This window comes from Adiantum capillus-veneris, chromosome 19, assembly GCF_014529385.1.
Source record: "Adiantum capillus-veneris isolate H3 chromosome 19, ASM1452938v2, whole genome shotgun sequence".
NCBI lineage: Eukaryota > Viridiplantae > Streptophyta > Polypodiopsida > Polypodiales > Pteridaceae > Adiantum > Adiantum capillus-veneris.
In genome coordinates, this window is record NC_140949.1 from 69,862,064 (window position 1) to 69,883,860 (window position 21,797).

Sequence of the window (21,797 nt, forward strand, 5' to 3'; positions counted from 1 at the left end):
CTGACTCCATCATCCTCTAAAGAGTATCATGCGGATACACTTTCATACTCTTTCGAAGCTGTGGTTGGAGACCGGCTTCGAACTTTCGTTTCTTTTCCTCGTCGGCAATCTTCATGAAGGGAGTGACCTTCAGAAGAACCGACCAATACTTGTCCACATAGGTCAATACTCTTTCATGTTCCTTCTAGGCAAGCCAGCCCCATTCCTTCCGTATGTCCTGCTCGAAGTCAGGCGGAAGAAATTGTTCATAAAATTCAGATTTGAAGCTCTCCCAAGTTCTGGCCTGAGAACCTTCCAGAATCTTGGATAACCACCAATTACTTGCCGTTTCCTTGAGGTGCATCCCCACATGGCGTAATTTGGATCTTTCTGTGAAGTGCCGATTGGTAAAGGCGACTTCAAACTGTCTGATGAAGGACAGTGCTTTGGAGATGTCTCTCCGTCCGTTGTAGGTTTCGAACTTGATGTCCTTGTCGCCCGATTTGAAGACTCTCATGCGATGTTGAGACTTGCGACCATGCTTCTTGAATCGAGGCTTATCTTTAGGTTGATGTAGGGTAGTAGTAGTAGCGGCTTCCTTCTTCTGACGAGATGATCGAGAAGTAGAAGTATAATCAGGAGAGTAGGATGGAGATGAGATAGAGATGTCCTTGCTCTCGTCTAGCAAAGAGAGCGCTTTTTCTTGGCCTTTCCTTGGAGTAGGCCGTTCATTCCGATCCGAAGATCCTTTGTGCACCTCGGCACATTCTTCTTCTCTTTCCTCCTCTGGTCTCACGCCAACAGTGTGGTCTGGATGCTCGGCTGCATCGGTTCCATTCGTTTTCTTCATTCCGCCCAAGAGCTTTTGGTCTTCTAGAAATAGTAAGATTTGTTGCAAATCCGCAAGCTGAGCTTGCACTTGTTGAAGCTCCTCTTCAACGCTTCTCCCTTGGCCCGACATGGTTCTTCCCGTTCTTCCCGGAATCGTCCTTCTTTGCAGAGAAAGAGAGGAGTCCGAGCTCTGATACCACTGTCACAAAACGGGAGCGTACACGAGCCCTTAGAAATCTGAAAAATAAAATACTTTGCAAAAGTGAGAGAAGGGAGAAGGTCGACACAGTATTGGGGACCAAAAGATGAGCTGGTCCCCCCCCCCCGTCAAGAGTATTCTTTATTCAGGGAGATTTCTTATACAAGCACGAGAACCCGAGGAAACCCCTCCGTTCTGTAATCTTAGACGCGAAGGTCGTGCTTTCCCGTAAAGGGCTTGGGCACAAGGCCGTTCCTTCCCGTAAGGGACTTAAGCGCGAAGCCGTACTCTCCCGTAAGGGACTTAGGCGTGAAGCCGTACTTCCCGTGAGGGGCTTTCCCGTAAGACGGGAGATTCCTGCAAAACAAACCACACAAAGCAATAATTCTCAATGCGTATCAACACCTTATACCTGTCCCTCCTTGCTCGGAAAACGACCTCCGTACTAAGTCATCACATGAACACTTGCAATTTCCGTCGCCAACCCTTGCTTCAGAATCCCAGCGCTAGCTCCTTCTGCTGCTTCTGGCGTGTCTAAAACTGGAACACTTGCTGCCCTTTTATAGGCCCTTGCACCCGGCAGGAATAGGAGCCGAAAAAACAGAACCCTGGCGCCCCTAGAGAGAGGAGAGAGAGATCGCTGAATCTGCCGCTTTTTGAGAGAGGAGAGAGAGAGAGAGAGAGAGAGAGAGAGAGAGAGAGAGCTAAATCTGGCCTACGTAGCTTATTAGCGCTGTGTTTTTTTAGAGAGCCTTGCTTTATTTTATTATAAGAGGGCTGGTCACTTAAAAGTGACCGGCCACTTAATAAAATAAAGTGTTAACCTGTTCAAACTTTAAAAACTCACTTAGTTAGTGAAAATAATGCTACACGAACACATTCCAGGCGTCCCCGGGTGCAGAACACGGACACAGATGCAATGCAGACACAGACTCCTCGCAGGAAAGCATCTGCCCTCCCGCGAATGTTCCTGCTTTTCGTAAAAAAGCTTCATTCAACCCATCTTTATTCTTGTGCTTGCGTTCTTACGCGTATTTTCTTACTCAGTTCGGATTTCCTCCTTAGCCTACGGAATGCCCCCTTACTGATGCACCCGTCACCCATCATGTGACGCATCAAGGGCACTCGTAACCCGGCCCTTTCCACCGAACTTACGGAAACTCCTTCGCGATGTTTACCGTCACCCATCAAGTGACACATCAGAGTTGTCCGTTCTTGATGGTACTTCTTATAGCTACAATCTTTTAACAGTTCTTAGTGTACACAATAAAATATCCTAGAAAAAGAAATTAATCATCAAAAGAAAAAGAATAGTCCAATTAGCAACACAGCGGAGGAGATCACATCTATGCTGACAGTGACATTACATGGGGCAGCGACAGAGACATACCCACACACTCAGCCTGGTAAGAGACGTCGTTCTGGGCACATGCCGCAAAACAGCTGGTATGATGAGGAGTGGCGACAAAGGAGAGCTCAGATATAGCGGGAGCTTGCATTGGGAGTGATCACCTATAGACAGTCTCGTATTGCTACACGACGACTAGTGCGACGGAAGAAGCGAGCTTTCTTGGTCCAAATGGAGCAAGATTTATATCAGCTCTTCCTTAGTAGAGGTTCAGGAGAGGCTTGGCGTCTATTCCATGAGCAGTCTCCCCCACCAGTGATTACTTCTACAGAGATATGGGGGTAGTATGCAGCATCTTTATACACTGTACCTGGACAGCCACCACTACCAGATCCACCACAGCCATGTCCGGATACGAGCACCTTCTTTACCACTGAGATGGTAAAGGAGGCCATTGATAGGATGAAGACCAGACGGGCACAGGATCATGAGGGTTTGGTAGCAGAGCACATTATACATGCTGGGGAATTGTTGGCAGAGATGCTTGCACGGTTATTCAACCGTGTCATGTGTGAGGGATTTCCTAGGTCTTGGAGATTATCTACTATTGTACCTATCTTCAAGACAGGAGACCCCACAGTGCCGGGGAATTACCGTACTATTATGGTAGGACACACATTGGCACGGTTGTATGCATCCATCCTTGAGCATAGGTTGAGCAGTTGGGCAGAGGTTATGGGATTACGGGCACCCGGGCAGGCTGGTTTCAGGAGGGGTTTCTCCACACTGGATCATGTCTTTACACTCAGAGCTATCATCGAGGAGGGTCGAGCACATGGTAGACGGATATATTGCAGCTTTGTGGACTTCCGCAAAGCTTTTGACACAGTACCGAGGGCCAGATTGATGCGCCGACTTATAGAATTGGGGGTACCCACAGAGCTGACATGGGGGATTATGGCATTGTACAGTTCAGTGATGGGTCATGTACGCACATCAGAGGGGATATCTGACATAGTTCACTCCACTATCGGAGTGAAACAGGGATGCCCATTGTCCTCTACTTTATTTGGTATGTATGTTGATGAGGTCTCTGATTATATTGACAGAGGAGGAGATAGAGGTGCTCAGCTTGCAGGAACATGGATTCCTCTTTTATTGTATGCTGACGATATCGTGTTGATATCAGACTCACCAGGGGGTATGCAGAGACATTTGGACGCATTGCATAATTTTGCAGGGGATAGTGGATTGTCTGTCAACCTTGGTAAAACCAAGGTCATGGTATTTAATACCACGCCACAGTGGGTTAGGAGATCAGCACCTACATTCACATATGGTCAAGACAGTATGGAGTACACTGATGCATACACATATCTTGGGGTGGTCTTTAGTGGTCCGAGGTTCACATTGAAAGTGGCAGCAGACACTAGCTTGACTCGTGCCTATGCAGCCCTAGGCGGTTTAGAGAGGATTTGTTCACAGGTTCAGTTCCAGGAACCTCGAACAAAGCTCTGGCTTTTTGACACTTTGGTCGCTTCAGTTATGCACTACGGGGTTCAGGTTTGGGGGCCGTCTGTTGACAGTGCTGGATGGAGTAATATTGAGAGGCCCTTGATATCTATGATTTCTAGGCTGATTAGAGCCAAGGCCCCAGTTCCACATGACATCATTCAAGCGGAGCTGGCTGCCCCACCTATGGAGGTTGAGGCACTCACTAGATCAGTATCATTTTTACACAGCTTATGGGACACCACAAGGGACAGGTATGCTAGACTTGCTCTTGAGTCATCAAGACAGTTGGCATTACACGGAGATACATCATGTTGGTATGCACAGATGAGCTCATGGTTTCAGAGGCATCGTTTCAGCATGGACAGGCTGCCCCCGTTCCAGTATTCTCTTGATGCACCATCCTTGGCTCTTACACGGATGGAGATTACTAGACTGATTCGGCAGGATCTTATCCATCTTGATAGCAGGAGTACATGGATAGAGCCATCACTGGAGTTGGGTACGAAGAGGGCTTTCTATAGAGAGCATCTTCTCCAACTCACGACCAGGGATTTGTCACACGGCCCAGCTACATGGACACACATCTATCTCATGGGTTACGATGTGCCATAGGCCAGATTCGCACATCTTCACACCAGCTTGAGATTGAGACAGGTGGATTCAGAGGCATACCAGCAAACAGTAGGATATGTCAGTTATGCCATGCAGAGCCAGAGACAAAGTTTCACTACATATGTCATTGCACAGTCTACTATGAGATACGGGGACGCTTTCATTGTTTATTCAGAGATGGTTTTGACTCGTTAGATAGAGTCATGAGATATCAGGATCAGAGATGTCTTGGATTATTTCTACTTGAGATACAGAGACATAGAGACTCTCTTTGAGAGGGCATAGACAGAGACAGCCCTAAAGACGCATCTCAGATTTCTTCAGTCTGAGTACCACAGAGGCAGAGGGGACACCACCATCACAGAGCTCGGTTCCCACCCATACACACAAGCAGTACTCTCATTGACCGAGCTATAGAGTTGGGGAGATCGAGACGACCGCGACTGAGGAGGGGAGCCACGCAACACCGGCAGAGAATGCGGCATAGGATTCACAGGATTCTAGCACGGCACCCTGAGTGTCGATCAGGGTAGGCTTCTACTACTGCTATATTATATCATGGTGACACTTTGTACCTATGTGGCATGATACCATTGCTCAGCCTACCAGCCACCCATAGGAGTCGGTAGCACTCCTATCTCAGTGTTTAGTTTGTAGTTTTCTTTGTTTGTACCCAGACTTGGTACTAGACTCATCATTGTAATCAGTTGGTCTCATAGGTCATTTTGGCCTTTTGTAGACGTTAATATATCATTTCATCTCTCTCTCTCTCTCTCTCTCTCTCTCTCTCTCTCTCTCTCTCTCTCTCTCTCTCTCTCTCTCTCTCTCTCTCTCTCTCTCTCTCTGTGTGCCATTGTCTCTTTCTCTCTCCCCCTGCCGCTGTACACACATTTTCTGTACTCGTCTGTCCTTTGAACTTCCTTCCCGACTTGAGAGGAGAATCAATGGCCTCACGCCATCTAGAGCGAATCTCATCTATCGGGTAATTGTTCAGGTGTTTCTCAAATCTCGGGTCTTTGGAGTACTTCATCAATCTTTTCGCACATCTCAACCTAATGTGTATTCCACTCTCGCAAACTTTCCTACCGAAAATTTGCCTAATTCTTCATTGTTTTCTTCAGTTCCCGCGCTTGATTTCAACTTTTCTTCGCCTCCCCCTTGAGAGATGTTATCTCTATCAGATTCTCCGTGAAAACCCATATGTACTCTTGGGTTCTTTGTGGCTTATGCCCTTTAAAACAGAGCAATGAAGACGGAAGCGCGCCTGATGCGCGATGGACGGAGGGTGGGACTGGCTAATAAGTTCGAGGTCTGGACACGAAGATTCTTTATCAAACAAAAGAAACTTGAAATTCTCCTCGAGAACCTGCGTGTGCTACAAAAGGGATCGGATCCTCCGTAGAGGACGAATCTTTTTGAGCTCTGACACCACTGTAATAGGCTTGGACACTCAAAGTGAGATATCAATAGCAACACACGAACAGTAACTTCAAAATCACTGAACTTTAATAGAGAGAGGGAGAGATAGAGTGGACACGGCACGAGGGAGTTTCACGCCCAGAAGCACTGGCCCCAAAGATTGGCGTCCCTTTCGGTATTTCTTTATTGTTAATCACATCAAGGTACAACTCCCGAGGGTCCTCTGCTCTCAAAACTCGTCCAGCTGCCGTGAAGAGTGAGGACCCAAGGGCTCTTTTATTCTTACAAGGGATGCCCAAAAGCAAAGCCCCAAAAGAAATCAATTCAAAAGCACTGAACCCCAAACGCATCTGCTCTCAAAAGCTTGCATAAAATCTGCCCAACGCAAATTACGAAAACCCGTACAGCCTGCCACATCAGCATAGCAGCACAAAATCCGGAAATCCGTACAATCTTGCCACATCACCATCCATACAGACTGCCATGTGAGCATGTCAGCGCAATTTACGATCTCTTCCAAAGGTCCAGCATTTATGATTTTAGGTTTTAGGCCTCTCGGCCGGTGCTCCATGAGTTCTTTAAGTTTGATTGGTTAAGTTTTTCTTGTCCACTCAACCATTTCTCTTCCCATTGATAATGCCACGTCATCGCTTTGTGACGACGTAGCAAACTGTTGCCTGTTGAGCAGAAGGCACAGTTCTTTAAGCAAGGAAAGTGCTATGGGTGTGGTGTAGTTTGGGCACATTTTGGCTAAGTGTCCTAACAAAGAGGACAGTCCTAAAGACAAGCCAAGAACATCGAAAGCCGAAAAAGAGAGAGCAGCGAATAAGGAAGACGAAAGCAAGACTAGTAGTGGATTTCATGGGAACTCCCAAGGACCACAAAGATGAGAGTACTAAGCTCTAAGAGTGTGGGGTAAGGTACAGTATCAGGAAGCTTCGATTTTCTTTGACAAAAAAGCCAAGGCCAATTTCATTTCTACAAAGATAGTGGCTCGTTTGGAAGTTAAGCCCGAAGACATGCACCACAAATGGATGCACCTGAAAATGATGTAACGCCTATAATTTGCAAGCATTGACAAGGTACTTCCATATCATGCCACTTGAGAGGTGTGATGTGCTCCTGGGGATTCTTAAGCACCACAAGAGTAGTGTGTTCGTTAATTCTAGGGCTAGGAAACTCCAATTAAAGAACAACAAAGTCAAAACTATGGTCATTGATGGGCAAGCCAATGCCTGTTGTATTGGCTCGCCACGTACCTAGCATCCAGCAATGTTTGCTTTATAAAAGACATCTTTTCAATGTTTTTCAATAGTGGGTGGAGGGTATGGGTGGTGCATAGGACCTACCCTAAGCTGAGGACTCTTCTCTTTGATAGCTTGCCGTACATACAAAAATATCTACACGTGTATATACACCCCAATATAGAAAGAATTCATACAAAAAAAACAGAGTCGATGGTGAATACACACCATTAAAGATCAAAATGCATGCGATGACTGAATCTAACTGTAGAAAACATCTGTTTACCATCGTCTGAGGATCCATCTTCATTTATCTGCTTGTTCTAGCACATAATCTCTACTTACTAGCACAATGTGGGCAAGCAAATCATAGCAACTGCTACTAAATCCTCAAGAGGAGTATATTTCTCACCAGGTACTGAATTTTTGTTCAATGTTATTGAAGCAAGGTCCAAAACCTTCTCTACACGAGCACCATCTATTCCCTGCCAAATCATCATAAGTTAACTTACGCGCACTTGTAACATAATCAACCAACAAGGAGTCCATTCTCACAAGAAATTGACTATAGCTTTTCTTAAGAAAGTCCCCTTCAGATCATCATTATTAGATAAGATGCGCTTATGACATGCTGAACTTATTGCTAATCCTTAAATGCAAACAACAAGGGATAACTCCCACACGAAATTGACTATAGATTTTCCTAAGAAAGTCCCCCTGGACAATGCTATGAAACCATCCTAAGGCATAGGATATATACATAGGCTACATATTAGCTGTACCTCGATCAAGCATCCAGATTTAAGGCTGCTACATATTAGCTTTACCTCGATCAAGCATCCAAATTGTAAGGCTAAACAATGGATCTTTTGCCATTCACCATCCACCAAAACATCTCAATGACTCACCAATGGCCTCAAATCAACCAAGACAAGATGATTGTCAGTCCCCCCCGATACAAGAGTGTAGCCCAACTCCATCAGCCTTCTTGCCAAGGCTTGACAATTAGCAACCACCTAAGTTGAACAAGCAGCTAAGAAAAAGTAATGAGACTCAAACTACTACTAATAAGCCAAAATTCTGGACATGAAGGAGGAGATAACCAAAGCACCTGTTGCTGATAAGCCTTAAATTCAAGTGTAGATGCCTGCCTCAAGCAGACAGCCAGACCCGCAATCGTGTGATTGTGGGGTCCACCCTGCGCATGTGGCAAGGATTAGGATGGCAGGAGCCAAAATTAGTTCTGCAGAAAGGATAATCAAGAACAAAGAACAAAGACTACCTGCAACCCTGGAAACACTGCATTGTTGACAGATGTCTCTAGATCCACACCTAAAACTGTGTCCTTCTTGAAGAAAATCATGCCTCCCCGAGGCCCTCTCAATGACTGTCTCTCAAAAAAATGCCAGGAAGGCAATTACATGTTGAACGGATGTGAGTCACAACCAGGCTTAACCAATTGCCAAAGTTGCAAAAGGCCGTTGCTCACATCAAATGCAACAAACCAAACCTTGTGAGTCGTTGTGGTGACAATGTCACAGTACTCGAAGGGATTGCTGACAACCCCAGCAGCTACAAGACCACTGATATGGGCCATGTCCATCATTAGAAAGGCCCCCACAGAATCTGCTATCTGAAATTGTATTATTATCCATTATCCAAATTGAACCTTTGATTAAACACACACATCCTTCCAATTGACGTAGAAGACTACCAGAAAAGAAGATCTTCAGTCCTAATCAAAGCCCACCCTCATTTGTCAGCCACATGATCGGAAATACAAAAGGAACACATCTATGCATGCATAAGCAAACACACAAATGTATAAGAGGTATCTGATATGTCTGTTATAATGCACGCAAACTCTCAAAAACATTTTCTGGATGAGCTTCTGCCATCACCACTAATAGGAAAAGCTAGTATCTGAGACATCTCAAAATAAGCTCCAAAGATTACATGTAGAAAGAAACAGGCAATGCAGGTTCTGAATACAACACCTTTCGCATTTGAGGGTAGTCAAAATCACGAGGATATGCACTTGCACCAGCTATAAGAAGCTTTGGTCTGAACAAAGCAGCAGTCTTTTCTAGCATTTTGTAATCAACAAGCCCTGACAAGAAGACCAAAATTAAGGGAAGGCTTCGTCTTTTTTAAAAGAATAACTCAAAATGATTTCCCAAAAATGCATTTAACGAGATAAAAATACCTGTTTCTTCATCAAGGCGATAGGGCATTGACTCAAAATAAACCGAAGTCGCAGAAACACGTCTTTTTGGTGTCATAAAACCATGAGACAGATGGCCACCGTGAGGGAGATCAAGTCCCTGTGTATTAAAGCACCTCAGATCATACTAAAAACGGGCTTATTACTAGCTGAATTGAGCCTGCACTACCATGATCCTATCGTGTGGCTGGAGCAATGCAGTATACACAGCAAAATTGGCAGGAGATCCTGAAAGTGGCTGAACATTAACACCCCAAACTTCCGGATCAAGATGGAAGGCTTCCAATGCCCTCTGTTGACATAACCTCTCGCTTTGATCAATGTAGATATTACCACCATAATACCTGATCAGTCAATGCAGCTTTATATAAAATACGACTTACACGGAACAAAATCAACAAATTCAAGAAAACTAACTAAGAACCAAAGATTGATTAACAAACTAGAGAAAACATGAAATATGAATTCCACATGGACTCTTCTATGGGATGCAACAAACTCCTTGATGCCCATGTGCAGCCCACAACGAGTTGGATCTCATTGGTACACCAAATGAGCCCCCAAGGTGCTTCTTATGAAGAGTTGTGACGGTGGTAATCTCCCTTGAGTCAAGTCAGTCCATGCACTGAGGTATATAATCATTCTATTCGTGCAATGGAAGGCAAATACCACTCTTGACCCTTGAGAGAGAGAGAGAGAGAGAGAGAGAGAGAGAGAGAGAGAGAGAGAGAGGTTATCACTCCTCAAGGCCAAATTCAGTCTATGAGAAAAATCCATGTACAAAATTACAAAAGCATTATCTCCTTTGTTATCCCCAAAAATAAAAGCAAAAACATAATGACAAGACTAGAACAAGGCTAAAGCTAACAATAACACTCGAACATGAGGGCTGGCTAACTAGAGTATACAATAGATAGGAGGATAACCATAGTGTGTGATGTAGGGAAGATGGAGCAATATGGCTAGGGGCTCAAGGATGCAAACCATATGCGTCAAGGTAAACAAGCATGAAACGCCTGATCTCGCCGGCTCCATCCAGTACCATACTGAAGTGTAGAATCGTGTGTTAGTTACACCTTCCTGTCCAATGGTGGCTCCAGTAGTATCTCCCGGGAGCGGATTAGGGAGTGAAGATTGTTTTGTGGCTGTCCCCAGCCGTACTTGAGGTAAATGTACCCTCTTGGCCATACCAGTTACATGTTTGTGTCTACCCGATAGGCTCATATGAGGCGGGACCTGTGTTCCTAGGGTTTCCCAAGGTGGAACCAAACATAATATACGGTACATAAGGTACACAATCCTAATGGGTTGAGGTTTAAGGCACATAAAAATACGCACTATTGGTTAATAACCCTAAAAAATATAGAAAATTGCGAATTTCACAATCGAAGCCTACAAACATGTAAACAATTACTATATATAGCTAAATGAAAAGGCCTACCTACATTAAACATCAATCAAGTGACTTACCATGATATTACAAACCTAAAACACAATACCAAATTTCATTGATGCTACATAGCATGAGAAATTATTCGTATTAATGATGTCACAAGACGGACACCACGTGACCATAGAAAAAGAACAGACTGAACAGACTTTTAGCATTTCAAAAACAAATGAACTGAAAGAGAGAGAGAGCACACGCGACACGCAATGGAGGAGTTCCACCCCAGAGAGTATTGGCCCCAAACCTTGGCGCCCCTTTCGGTATTTCTTTATATTGCATCAACATAGTACAAGCCGGTACTCCAGACTCTGCACCTTCGCCAGGAAGCATGTCAGAGAATGAGCCCTAACCTCATATTTAAACGCCCTAGGCCCCAAAAGCAGCTATACATGAAAAGCCTTCAAACTCAAAATCTTCTGGTCCAAAAGCAATGCCAAAAAGCTACAAGCGTAAATCACGAAAATCCGTACACCTTGCCACGTCATCAGCCAGCGCAAAACGCGAAAATCCGTACAACATGCCACGTCATCAGCCAACGTGTTTTTCGAAAATCTGCCACGTCATCAGCAGCTACGCAATTTTTGGTGTGTGCGTGTGTGTGGGTCCTGCTTTATTTCCTTTATGTCAGTTGGGGCCCCATCGGACTGGGTCCCCAAAAGTTGGGAGGACTTCTTCTACTACTTGTTCTTCTTAGGGTTTAGGCCCCTCGGCCGGCATCTGTAAGTTGGCTCCATTCTTTAGGCTTTGACACGTCAACAGTTTGTTACATCTCCCCTTCTTGAAAGAGAGTAATCGTCCGCTATTACAGCATATCTACAAAACAACTCAAGTTAGCTCAAAAATTTCTGAGGGACATTCTGAGGGAGAATCAGTTTGCTCGTTTTGTTAAGGAGTTAGCTTCTCCTTTCAGCTCTTTTGATCAAGGAGTTAGCTTCTCCTTTCGCCCTGATCGGAACTCTCGATATTCCGGCGTAGTAAAATTAGCCATCACACCCAGATCGTACTGATCTTCCACGGGTGTCTTGATGCACTAAAATTACATACCCAAGCAATCTCATCCAATTAGGAATATTCAGTGGTTGGCACATCACAATGCAACACAAATGCTCACATATGCATGTTACAAGACATAGAAACATAAAGCCGCCGATGAACACTCCTCCCGCATAGCCTAACAAGGTCCGGGCTGGGAGATATTCAATGACTCCTTCATCACTCCTCCCGCATTACCTAAAAGGGTCCGGGCCGGGAGATATAGAGTCCTTTTACAACCAAACGCCAGACCGCAGCCTGTGTCGTTTGGAGGTGCTGAGAGTAACCATTGCTCAGACTTCTTAATACTCCTCTTGCATATAGTTGGATCAGGCATCATCTTCACATGTGTGGGATCTGCCTGCTAATAGAAAAACCAACCAAACTTGTGTTACAAAGAGTTCGATCCTACAATAAAATCAAAGAGTTAACACTGAGCAAAAATTAACCATAGATTTTCTCCTTTGGTGTCCCCAAAGCGTGGTACGCTTGCACAAGCTTCACGTTGGCTCTACGGTTACCAACCTCTCTAATAGTGCAATGCTCAGTCGATTGCGTATTTTGGTGTGGATCAGTGAGTAAGCACAACAATTGCGATCACAAGCACCCGCAGAGTAACCCTTCAATTTAGAAATCACAATGCTTGTGAAATTGTATACCGAACAAATTGCACAATGCGAAACGCAAAGTTGTAAGCTCTCAAGATGCTAATGGTTTAGGGCTTAGTATGTACCTGCAAAAGTAGTCATAACACATCAGTGAGCTGTAGAAGACCTTGTCTCCCGTAGCTCTGCCACCAATTTAAAGGAAACTTGGAAGCCTCTTGTCTTAGTGATACTAGTCGCATAAAGGATGGGCGTAAGCTATTGATGAAGGTCGTCATCTCAGCATCAATCTCCAGCTGCGCATCCTCGTCAAACATCAATGAGATGTATGAATCACGCAGTGCAAGCAAATCCCTATCATGGAATAGTTTTATGGAGGCATGCAACCATCCCATGTATATGAGGGCTCATGAATGTCCACCGACTCTCCACAATAGCCAATATATCATCTTGTCTACACAGACATACAAAAACACGCCAACTCAGTGTAGTTATAAATAAACAACTAACAACAATTATCATGATACAATCAAGGAAACTTACAGTTGTTGAGATAAAGAAGCACACTTTGCATGTGGCTCTTCATCTTGCAATAGTAAATTGTCTCTAGTGGAGAGAGAGAGAGAGAGAGAGAGAGAGAGAGAGAGAGAGAGTTTTCATGAAAGCGTGTTAGATTTTTCTACCTGAGAGTGTCTGGGATACCGATCATCGTGGTTCACAGGTGTACCGAGCCCTGCATGTCCATGACACACAACAGCACGTGAACAGGCTGCAAGGCCACTCTGAGAGATTGTACCTCTACCCAAAAGCTCTCATCAAGAACACGCCTCTAGATGTACTTAGTGGTCTTCTACTTGAAATTGTGCATGTCTCTCCATTTGGGATCCACCATAGTTTGCATCAATAAATACCTCAACTTACAGATCCGGTGGAGCACCAAATACATATAGGCAAACCTAGTTTTTGAAGGCCGAACCATATCCAACTCGCTACGGCTCTTGAAGATGGCAAGTGCCTGGTGCTTCTTGTGGAAGAAAGTGGTTATCTTTGTAACATCAGATATAATAGGCAACATCCAAGGAGTTTCCCTATCCCCTCCATGAGAAAATCAAGGCAATGTGCAGCACATGGGTCCAAACTATGTTGGGAAACTCTACTAAATCATGTCACCCATTGCCTTGCAATTTGATACATTGTCAGTGTAACAACCTATACCACATTCACTACACCAACCTCAATGATGGCCTTCTGAATGTACGTTTATATGAACTGACCTGTGACATGTTCCTCTGCCTTCTCTACATCCACGGATCGCAAAAAGTAAGTGCCAAGGAAAAACGACACAAGGATGTTGATGATGAGTCATTGACGCATGTCACTCCAGCCATCTGAAAGGATGGTGCACCCAAACGGTTTCCAACCTACTTTCACTAGAACCAAAGCCCTATCAATCAAAGCCTTCTGCTCATCCAGCATCGTCGTGCGCATTTTCTTGTAATCTAAGCCCATCCATTTATCTGTGGAACAAACCTGAGCAATAGCCTTCACCATCCTTTTTCAATGGTCAAACCTCAATACATTGAAGGAGAGGTTGCACTCAATAAGAGTGAAGCAATCTCCATCTCCCCCACCTTTTGTCGCTCCTTGATCAAAGACTGAGTATGCACACGCGAGAGCAAGGTGGTCTAACAAGCCCTCTGACATCCACCATATCATTATCATCCTTAGAAAATCATCCTCATCCTCTTGCATAACACGAGCCCTCTTCCTACTAGTATAAGCTTGTGCACTAGGCTTACTACTTCCTCCCGTTTGATCTCGTGTCCCCAAGGTCTCTAAGAAGGCCATCATGAAGAACGTCTTGTGTAGCCCGTTTTCCTCTACCTTTGTTTCCTCATGCCATTGCAGGAATTTATCTGCAATTAGCTTATCTTTTACCTTGGGAGGCACCTTCTTGCATGCTCTACATTTGGTAGTACAACCTATTCCCGTCAAGTGTCGAACTACACGAGTGACGGTGCTTGTCTTCTGCATCCCACAGCATTGCAATGTCGCATACATGATCTGAATTGCCTTGGACTCTTCACAATCTCTAGGATATTGGTGTGAATGTACCACAGGGGGTTGGCTTCGCGAGGCGTGGTGTTTTCTTCACCCTAAACTGGCTCTATGACAGTCTGTGCACAGAGCCTGCACTATTTTTGTAAAATGCTCTACAGCAAATGCTCTCTGAAGATCTTTTTAGAGGCACACGACAAAGTAAGTGGCTAATAAAAAGCCCAAGCCTAGCCCTTGGATGAACGCCTAGGAGCGAAGCCAAAAACGAAGAGGGGGCCAAAAACGAAGGGGGGGGGGGGGGGGTCACAAACTGGTGACGTGGTGTACACACACACAGTACCCAGGCATGGATAATCCCCGCAGAAAAAAACCCTGCAGAAAATGATGACGTGGCACTGCCGTACGAACTATTGACGTGGCATCCCGTACATCGCAGTGGAATTTGCGGCAGCAGGAAAAGCATCTACAGCTTTTGGGTTGCAGCATTTTGCTACGCAAATTGACAAGAGAAAGAGAGAGAGAATCTTTTAATTGCTTTAATTTTACAAGCAAGATTTTGGGCTCTGCTTTTAGCATCCCTTGTAAAACCATTATAAGAATCTTTGGGCTCTCACTTCTCAGAGCATCTGGACGGAGAGTCTGAGAGTGAGTCCCGACTACTCGCATTGTACTTTGAGTTGCAAATAAATACAAAAAGAAATACCGAAAGGGGCGCCAATCTTTGGGGCCAATATCTTTAGGCACGGAACTCCACGGGGCTAGTGTGAAATCAATTGTGAACTGTGAACTATTTTGAAGTATTTTCTTGTGGTGTCGCGGTAGATTTCTCGACTTGGAGTGTCCAAGTCTGTTACAGTCGTATCAGAGCACGGCCGATTTCTCTTCTACGGGAAATCCAATCCTTTTTACACGGCACTTATGGCTTCAGGCAGAGATCAGTCGACTTCCTTTGCATCCGGAGATGCGGGGAGAGATCACAACAAGGATTCACGCGAGGAGTACGGCCCGCCTCGGCCTACTCAGGCGGAGCTCGAAGAGATGGAGCGTCGACGTTTGATCGGCGATGCAACAAAGATGAAGCTAAATTTTGCGAAGAACCCAAAATTTGCAAAATTTATGAGCCACACCTCCTTCGACGAGGTGCACTCACAGTGGCGGCAGACCACAGAACCACCCCTCAAACCGGCTCTCAAGAAACCTCCTACTCCGAGGATGTACACAGAGCAAGAATTAGTAGAGGTGGTTGATGCACGAATTGCTCAGCTTTTTGACGCACATAACAAAGCTAAAAAGCACGACAAAAAGCAGAAGAAAGGCGCTGACTTCTCGGGTTATTTGGGTCGTCAGTCTACATTTGAGTCGGAAAGAAAACAGAAGAAGCGTGTTTGATTTGAAGGAGTACCCAATTCTTCTTCTTCTTCTTTTTCTTCTTTTGAGAGTTCTTCTAGCTCCTCTCACTCGAGCGAAGAAGACAGAAAAGGCAAAAAGCGAAGCAAAAAGCAAAGCTTCGGAAAGGGCAAGAAAAAGGCAAAGACGCCTAAATCTCGCCCCGTGGTTGACAATTCTAAGAGGACTCGTATTCAGATAGTTCGGACTCTAACGACAGCAGCTTTTACGCAAAGAAGAAGAATCTTTATAAAGCCAACCAATATGACTTTCTGGAAGATAAAAGCAAGAAAGTCCAAGAGTTTAAGGAAGGTGGACAGTCAATTAAATTTGACACGTTTTCTTGTTATAGAGATGCTTCAAAGCCTTTGTCTTTTATATAGCAGTTTGACATCGCTTTCGCGGGAGGACGTTACTCAAAGCACTCCAAGATTCGGAGAGCTGCCTCTTACTTCATGGGGAATGCTCGAACTTGGTGGTCCACGCTTCTATTAAACAAGAAAGCGCCAGTTAAATGGCTGAAATTCAAAAGTCTTTTTATTTCTTCTTGGCTGACTCGAGAGTATGAACGCGACATACGAACTGCTTGGAACCATCTTCGGATGACCAAGAAGGATACAGTGGATGCTTATTGCGAGAGATTCTAGAGCTCTTTTCTACCCGCCTCTTCATTTAAGAAGATCTCGTTCAAAGAGCAGATTGAGCGGTTTACCTTGGGTCTTCCTACAAAGATCCAAGATCACCGCTTAGAACAAAAGACAGCTTCCATTCAAGAGTTGATGAGTCATGCGAAACGGGGTTTTGCCATTCACTCAGGCAGTTTAACCTACCCCACAGATGAGATCATGACACAAAGGGCCGAACAGACTTCGACAAATGAAAGTAGAAAGAGAAAGACCAACCCAGAAAAGAAAGAAAAGAATGCACAACCCAAACTCACTCCTCAAGAGAGAGCTCTCTACATCAAGGAGGGGAAGTGCTTTGGGTGCGGGGAAACACGGCATATCTCCGCGAAGTGCCCTAAAAAGGCACAGAAAGAACAGAACGACAAGGACGATGAGAGGCCTGAGAGTTCGAGAGCAGCTGAGGAACGTGGACGAAAAGGCAAGATGAAAACATGACTGGTTCCAGATTGCGTGGGTACTGATCCCAGCACGATGGACGAGAGTACAGAACTTTGCCGAGCTTGGGGCAAAGTCAAAGACCAAGAAGCCCTCATCTTCTTTGATGGAGGAGCCAAGGCCAACTTCATTTCAACGGAATTGGCGGTGCGGCTCGAGATCACTCCCGATCGGATGGGACCACTTGCAGAGACAGTTCTAGCGGCACCCAGCAAGGATGTAGCCATTACACCTGTCATTGGCAAACTTCGGTTGCATTGACAGGGGTATTTGGGGCATGAGGACTTTTACATAATGCGTTTGGAAGGTTGTGATGTTTCCTTGGGAATTCCCTCGTACCACAAGAACAACGCCGTGGTCGACTATTGGGCAAGGAAAGCGACTTTGACCACAGAGAAGGGCAGAACCATTGTACTCAATGTAAAATTAAGGGCGAGTCTGTCCCTATTCTATCGGCTTCGGCCATTTCAAAATTAATGAAATCCAGTCTGTTTGTTTACTCGATCTTTTTTAAAGAGTTGAGTGATGAGGATAGGACAAATCTGTCTGAACTTGATAAAGAACGCCAAGATCTTCTCCACACTCATGCCGATTGCTTCTCAGAGGGCCTGCCAGGCAAGTTACCACCCGCTCATCCTGAAGATCATACCATTGATCTGATACCTGGAAGCACACCACCGAACCGGCCACCTTACCGTGTGAGCCGAGCCCAGAACGAAGAATTATGAACCAAGTGAAAGACCTCTGGAAAAGGGTCTTGTCCAGCCTAGTACTTCACCGTATTGCTCTCCAGTGTTGTTGGTTTTAAAGAAAGACGGATCGTGGAGAATGTGCATCGATTATAGAGCTCTCAACAAAATCACCATCAAGAACACATTTCCGATTCCTAGAATCAATGATATACTTGACCGACTTCAGGGATCCTGTCACAAGACGGGCACCACGTGCCAATAGAAAAGAACAGACTGAACACTTTAATAACAACTGAATTGAGAGAGAGAGAGAGAGAGAGAGAGAGAGAGAGAGAGAGAGACGACATGCGACACGGAGTGGGGAATTCCACCCCAAAGAGTATTGGCCTCAAACCTTGGCGCCCCTTTCGGTATTTCTTTATATTGCATCAACACTGTACAAGTCGGTACTCCAAACTCTACACCTTCTCCAGGAAGCATGCCAGAGAATGAGCCCTAACCTTATAATTAAAGGCCCTAGGCCCCATCAGCAGTTTACAGTAAAAAAGCCTTCAAACTCAAAAGCATCTGGTCCAAAAGCAAAGCCAAAAAGCTGCCAACGTAAATCACGAAAATCCGTACAGCCTGTCACGTCAGCAATCAACACAAAACGTGAAAATCCGTACAACATGCCACGTCATCAACCATCATAATTTTCGAAAATCTGCCACATCATCAGCGAGCTTCGCAATTTTTGTGTGTGTGTGTGTGTGTCCTACTTTATATTAATTCTTTGCGTCACTTGGGGCCCCATCGAACGAGGTCCCCATAAGTTGGTAGGACTTCTTCTTCTTTTGCTACTTGTTCTTCTTAGGGTTTAGGCCCCTCGGCCGGCATCTGTAAGTTGGCTTCATTCTTTAGGCTTTGACACGTCAGCAGTTTGTTACAGATACTCGTGCTTTAACAGGATCGACTTGAAAAGCGGATATCATCAGATCCGAATCGCGTCGGGAGATGTCTACAAGACAGCCTTTCGAACGACTTTTGGGTTATTTGAGTTTTTGGTGATGCCTTTTGGCTTAACCAATGCTCCTACGACATTTAACTGGATGATGGACGGGATTTTTCGAGAGTACAGACTATTCGTTGACTGACGTCATCATTGTTTTCTCCAAGGATGAGGCAGAACATAGAGAACGTCTGCTTCAAGTCTTTCAGGCATTACCAGATCACAAGTTAGTGATTAATGCAAAGAAAAGTGAATTTTTCCTACTAGAGATACACTTTTTGGGACACATTGTCTCAACAACAGAAGTGCAAGTGGTGTCACAAAGTGATGACGTGGCGGATAGCAGAAACCCTAAAATTCCTGCAAACCGTAATTTCTGCCAGAAACCCTAATTTTCGAAAATCGCGGAGGCTCTTTTTTTTTTTTTTTTAAATTAATGATGAGCGACGTGAATCTTGCTTTTTCTCTACGCAATGAGAAAGAGAGAGAGAGAATGCTTTTGCTTTCAAGTTTTGACTCTCTGTGAGAGAGAGAGAACAATTGCTTTTGATTTGAAGCTTTTCGGGCTTTGCTTTTGGCATCCCTTGTAACCTTTAAATTAGTGGTGAGGGCCTCACTTCTCAGAGCATCTGGACGCAGAGTCTGAGAGTGAAACCCTAGCCACTCTCTTGTACTTCGATCTGATTAATATAAAAAGAAATACCGAAAGGGGCGCCAGTCTTTGGGGCCAATATCTCTTGGCACGGAACTCCGTCAGGCCAGTGCAAATCTATTGTGATCTATGAATTGTTTTGAAGTGGTTATTTGGTGTTGTCGCGGTTGATTCTTGACTTGGAGTGTCCAAGTCTATTACAGTGGTATCAGAGCACGGCCGATTTCTCTTCTACGGGAAATCCGATCCCCGAAATTTTTTTATGCGGCACCTATGGCTTCAGGCAATGATCAGTCGACTCCCTCTGCATCTGGAGATGCGAACAGGGATCACAACGAAGATTCCGGCACGAAGTATGGCCCACCTAGGCCTACTCCAGCGGAGCAGCGAGAGATGGAGCATCGAAAATTGATTTAGATACTAGAGTCACTGATGTCTCCTTGAGCTTCAGAATACTGAGAGCTGATAGTATTCTGTTGTATGACTTTATGAAATGGAATTCCTGATAATGATACTGATTTGTTCTTGACTTCTTTTGAGTGTGGGAACTGATAGCCGAAATGACCACCATTTTGGTCTGATTAATCTCGAATAGACATGGTTGCAATAGGGGTTAGTCAATCAGACATCGATCAGACCTAGATGTGATTGCTAGCGACATTGCCGATAAATCATAGTCTAAGATCCGAATGAATGTTGAATGTCATGTGATGTCGTGTGATGTGACTGTCGATTTTGTACATGTGCTAGATGTGTGTTCCTAGTACGTAGGTACTAACAGTCAGTGTCTGCTAAAAGACGGTTTATGGCTTTTGTCAGTTTTGCAGGCGTAATCGCGGTCGATTACAATGCTTTCAAGAGGGGGGTATGTCACAAAGTGATGACGTGGCGGATAGCAAAAACGCTAAAATTCATGCAAACCGTAATTTTTGCCAAAAACCCTAATTTTCGGAAATCATGGAGGCTTTTTTTTTTTTTTTTTAATGATGAGCGACGTGAATCTTGCTTTTTCTCTACGCAATGAGAAAGAGAGAGACAATGCTTTTGCTTTCAAGTTTTGACTCTCTGTGAGAGAGAGAGAGAGAGCAGTTGCTTTTGATTTGAAGCTTTTGAGGCTCTGCTTTTGGGCATCCCTCGTAACCTTGAAATTAATGGTGAGGGCCTCACTTCTCAGAGCATCTGGACGCAGAGTCTGAGAGTGAAACCCTAGCCACTCTCTTGTACTTTGATCTGATTAATATAAAAAGAAATACCGAAAGGGGCGTCAATCTTTGGGGCCAATATCTCTAGGCACGGAACTCCGCCGGGCCAGTGCAAATCTATTGTGATCTGTGAATTGTATTGAAGTGGTTATTTGGTGTTGTCGCGGTTGATTCTTGACTTGGAGTGTCCAAGTCTGTTACAAGTGGATCTGGCCAAGATAGAGACTATCCGTGATTGGCCCAATTTGAAGAATGTCTATGAAGTTAGAAGCTTCTTGGGATTGTGTTCGTACTACAAACGGTTCATTAGAAAGCTTGCACAAGTTGCTTCCCCTTTGCATATCTTGACACAAAAAGGAGTCCCTTTCTCGTGGGGACCCATAGAGGCGACTACCTTTCAGACATTGAAAGAGAAATTGACGACGGGACCAGTTTTGTCTTTGCCGGACTTGCAGAAGTCATTTGAAGTATATTGTGATGCTTGTGGTCGTAGTCTGGGTACGGTCTTAATGCAAGAAGGCCATGTCATTGCTTATGACAGCCAATTGTTCTCAAGGCCGGAATTGACAGCACAGATTTATAAGAAAGAGCTTTTGGCAGTTATCCATGCTCTTACTCACTGGTGGCACTACCTACTCGAAGCCGATTTTACTATCTTTACAGACCATCAAAGTTTACGTTACTTCTTGTCACAGAAGCGGCTATCGAAAAAGCAGATGCAGTGGGCGAACATCTTGTCACAGTTTCACTTTCAGATTGTCCATGTGCAAGGACATAAGAATTTGGTGGCAGATGCTTTGTCTCGAAAGCCGTTGGTTCTGGCTATTTCCGCGATACATCATAGGAGCTTCGAGAATATGGTCGATTGGTATGCCACAGATACAGATTTTGCAGACATTTTCACACGGATACGGGATGGGGAGACTATAGCACGGTATTCCATTCGGGATGGCTACTTGACGAGGAAAACCATGTTGTGTGTTACAACTTACACAACCGTTGAGGGAAAAGGTTATGACTGAATGCCACTGTCCACCTTTTACGAGTCACCGCGGCATTGCTACCACCATGAAAGGGGTTCTCTAGAGAGATACTGCTTTTGGCCGAGACTCAAGAAGGATGTGGACGAGTTTGCGCGCAGTTGCTTGGTATGCCAGAAGGTCAAGTTTGGCAAGCATAAAGCACAAGGATTGTTACAGCCTTTGCCCATACCCATCGCCCTTGGGAAAGTATTGCAGTG

At 44.8% G+C, this 21,797-nt stretch overlaps 1 protein-coding gene across 1 annotated transcript in view; it reads right to left on the bottom strand.

Annotated features, from left to right (window-relative positions):
- SHM3 (serine hydroxymethyltransferase 3) overlaps positions 1-21,797 on the bottom strand; it is a 79,398-nt gene that overhangs the window by 46,160 nt on the left and 11,441 nt on the right. The window contains exons 3-10 of the mRNA XM_086490769.1: positions 9,541-9,715; positions 9,354-9,471; positions 9,145-9,257; positions 8,658-8,780; positions 8,430-8,534; positions 8,259-8,345; positions 8,056-8,163; positions 7,560-7,632 (exon numbers count right to left, since the gene is read on the bottom strand). Coding sequence (XP_086346895.1) covers positions 7,560-7,632; positions 8,056-8,163; positions 8,259-8,345; positions 8,430-8,534; positions 8,658-8,780; positions 9,145-9,257; positions 9,354-9,471; positions 9,541-9,715 — 902 coding nt within the window. The remainder of the gene's footprint in view (positions 1-7,559; positions 7,633-8,055; positions 8,164-8,258; positions 8,346-8,429; positions 8,535-8,657; positions 8,781-9,144; positions 9,258-9,353; positions 9,472-9,540; positions 9,716-21,797) is intronic.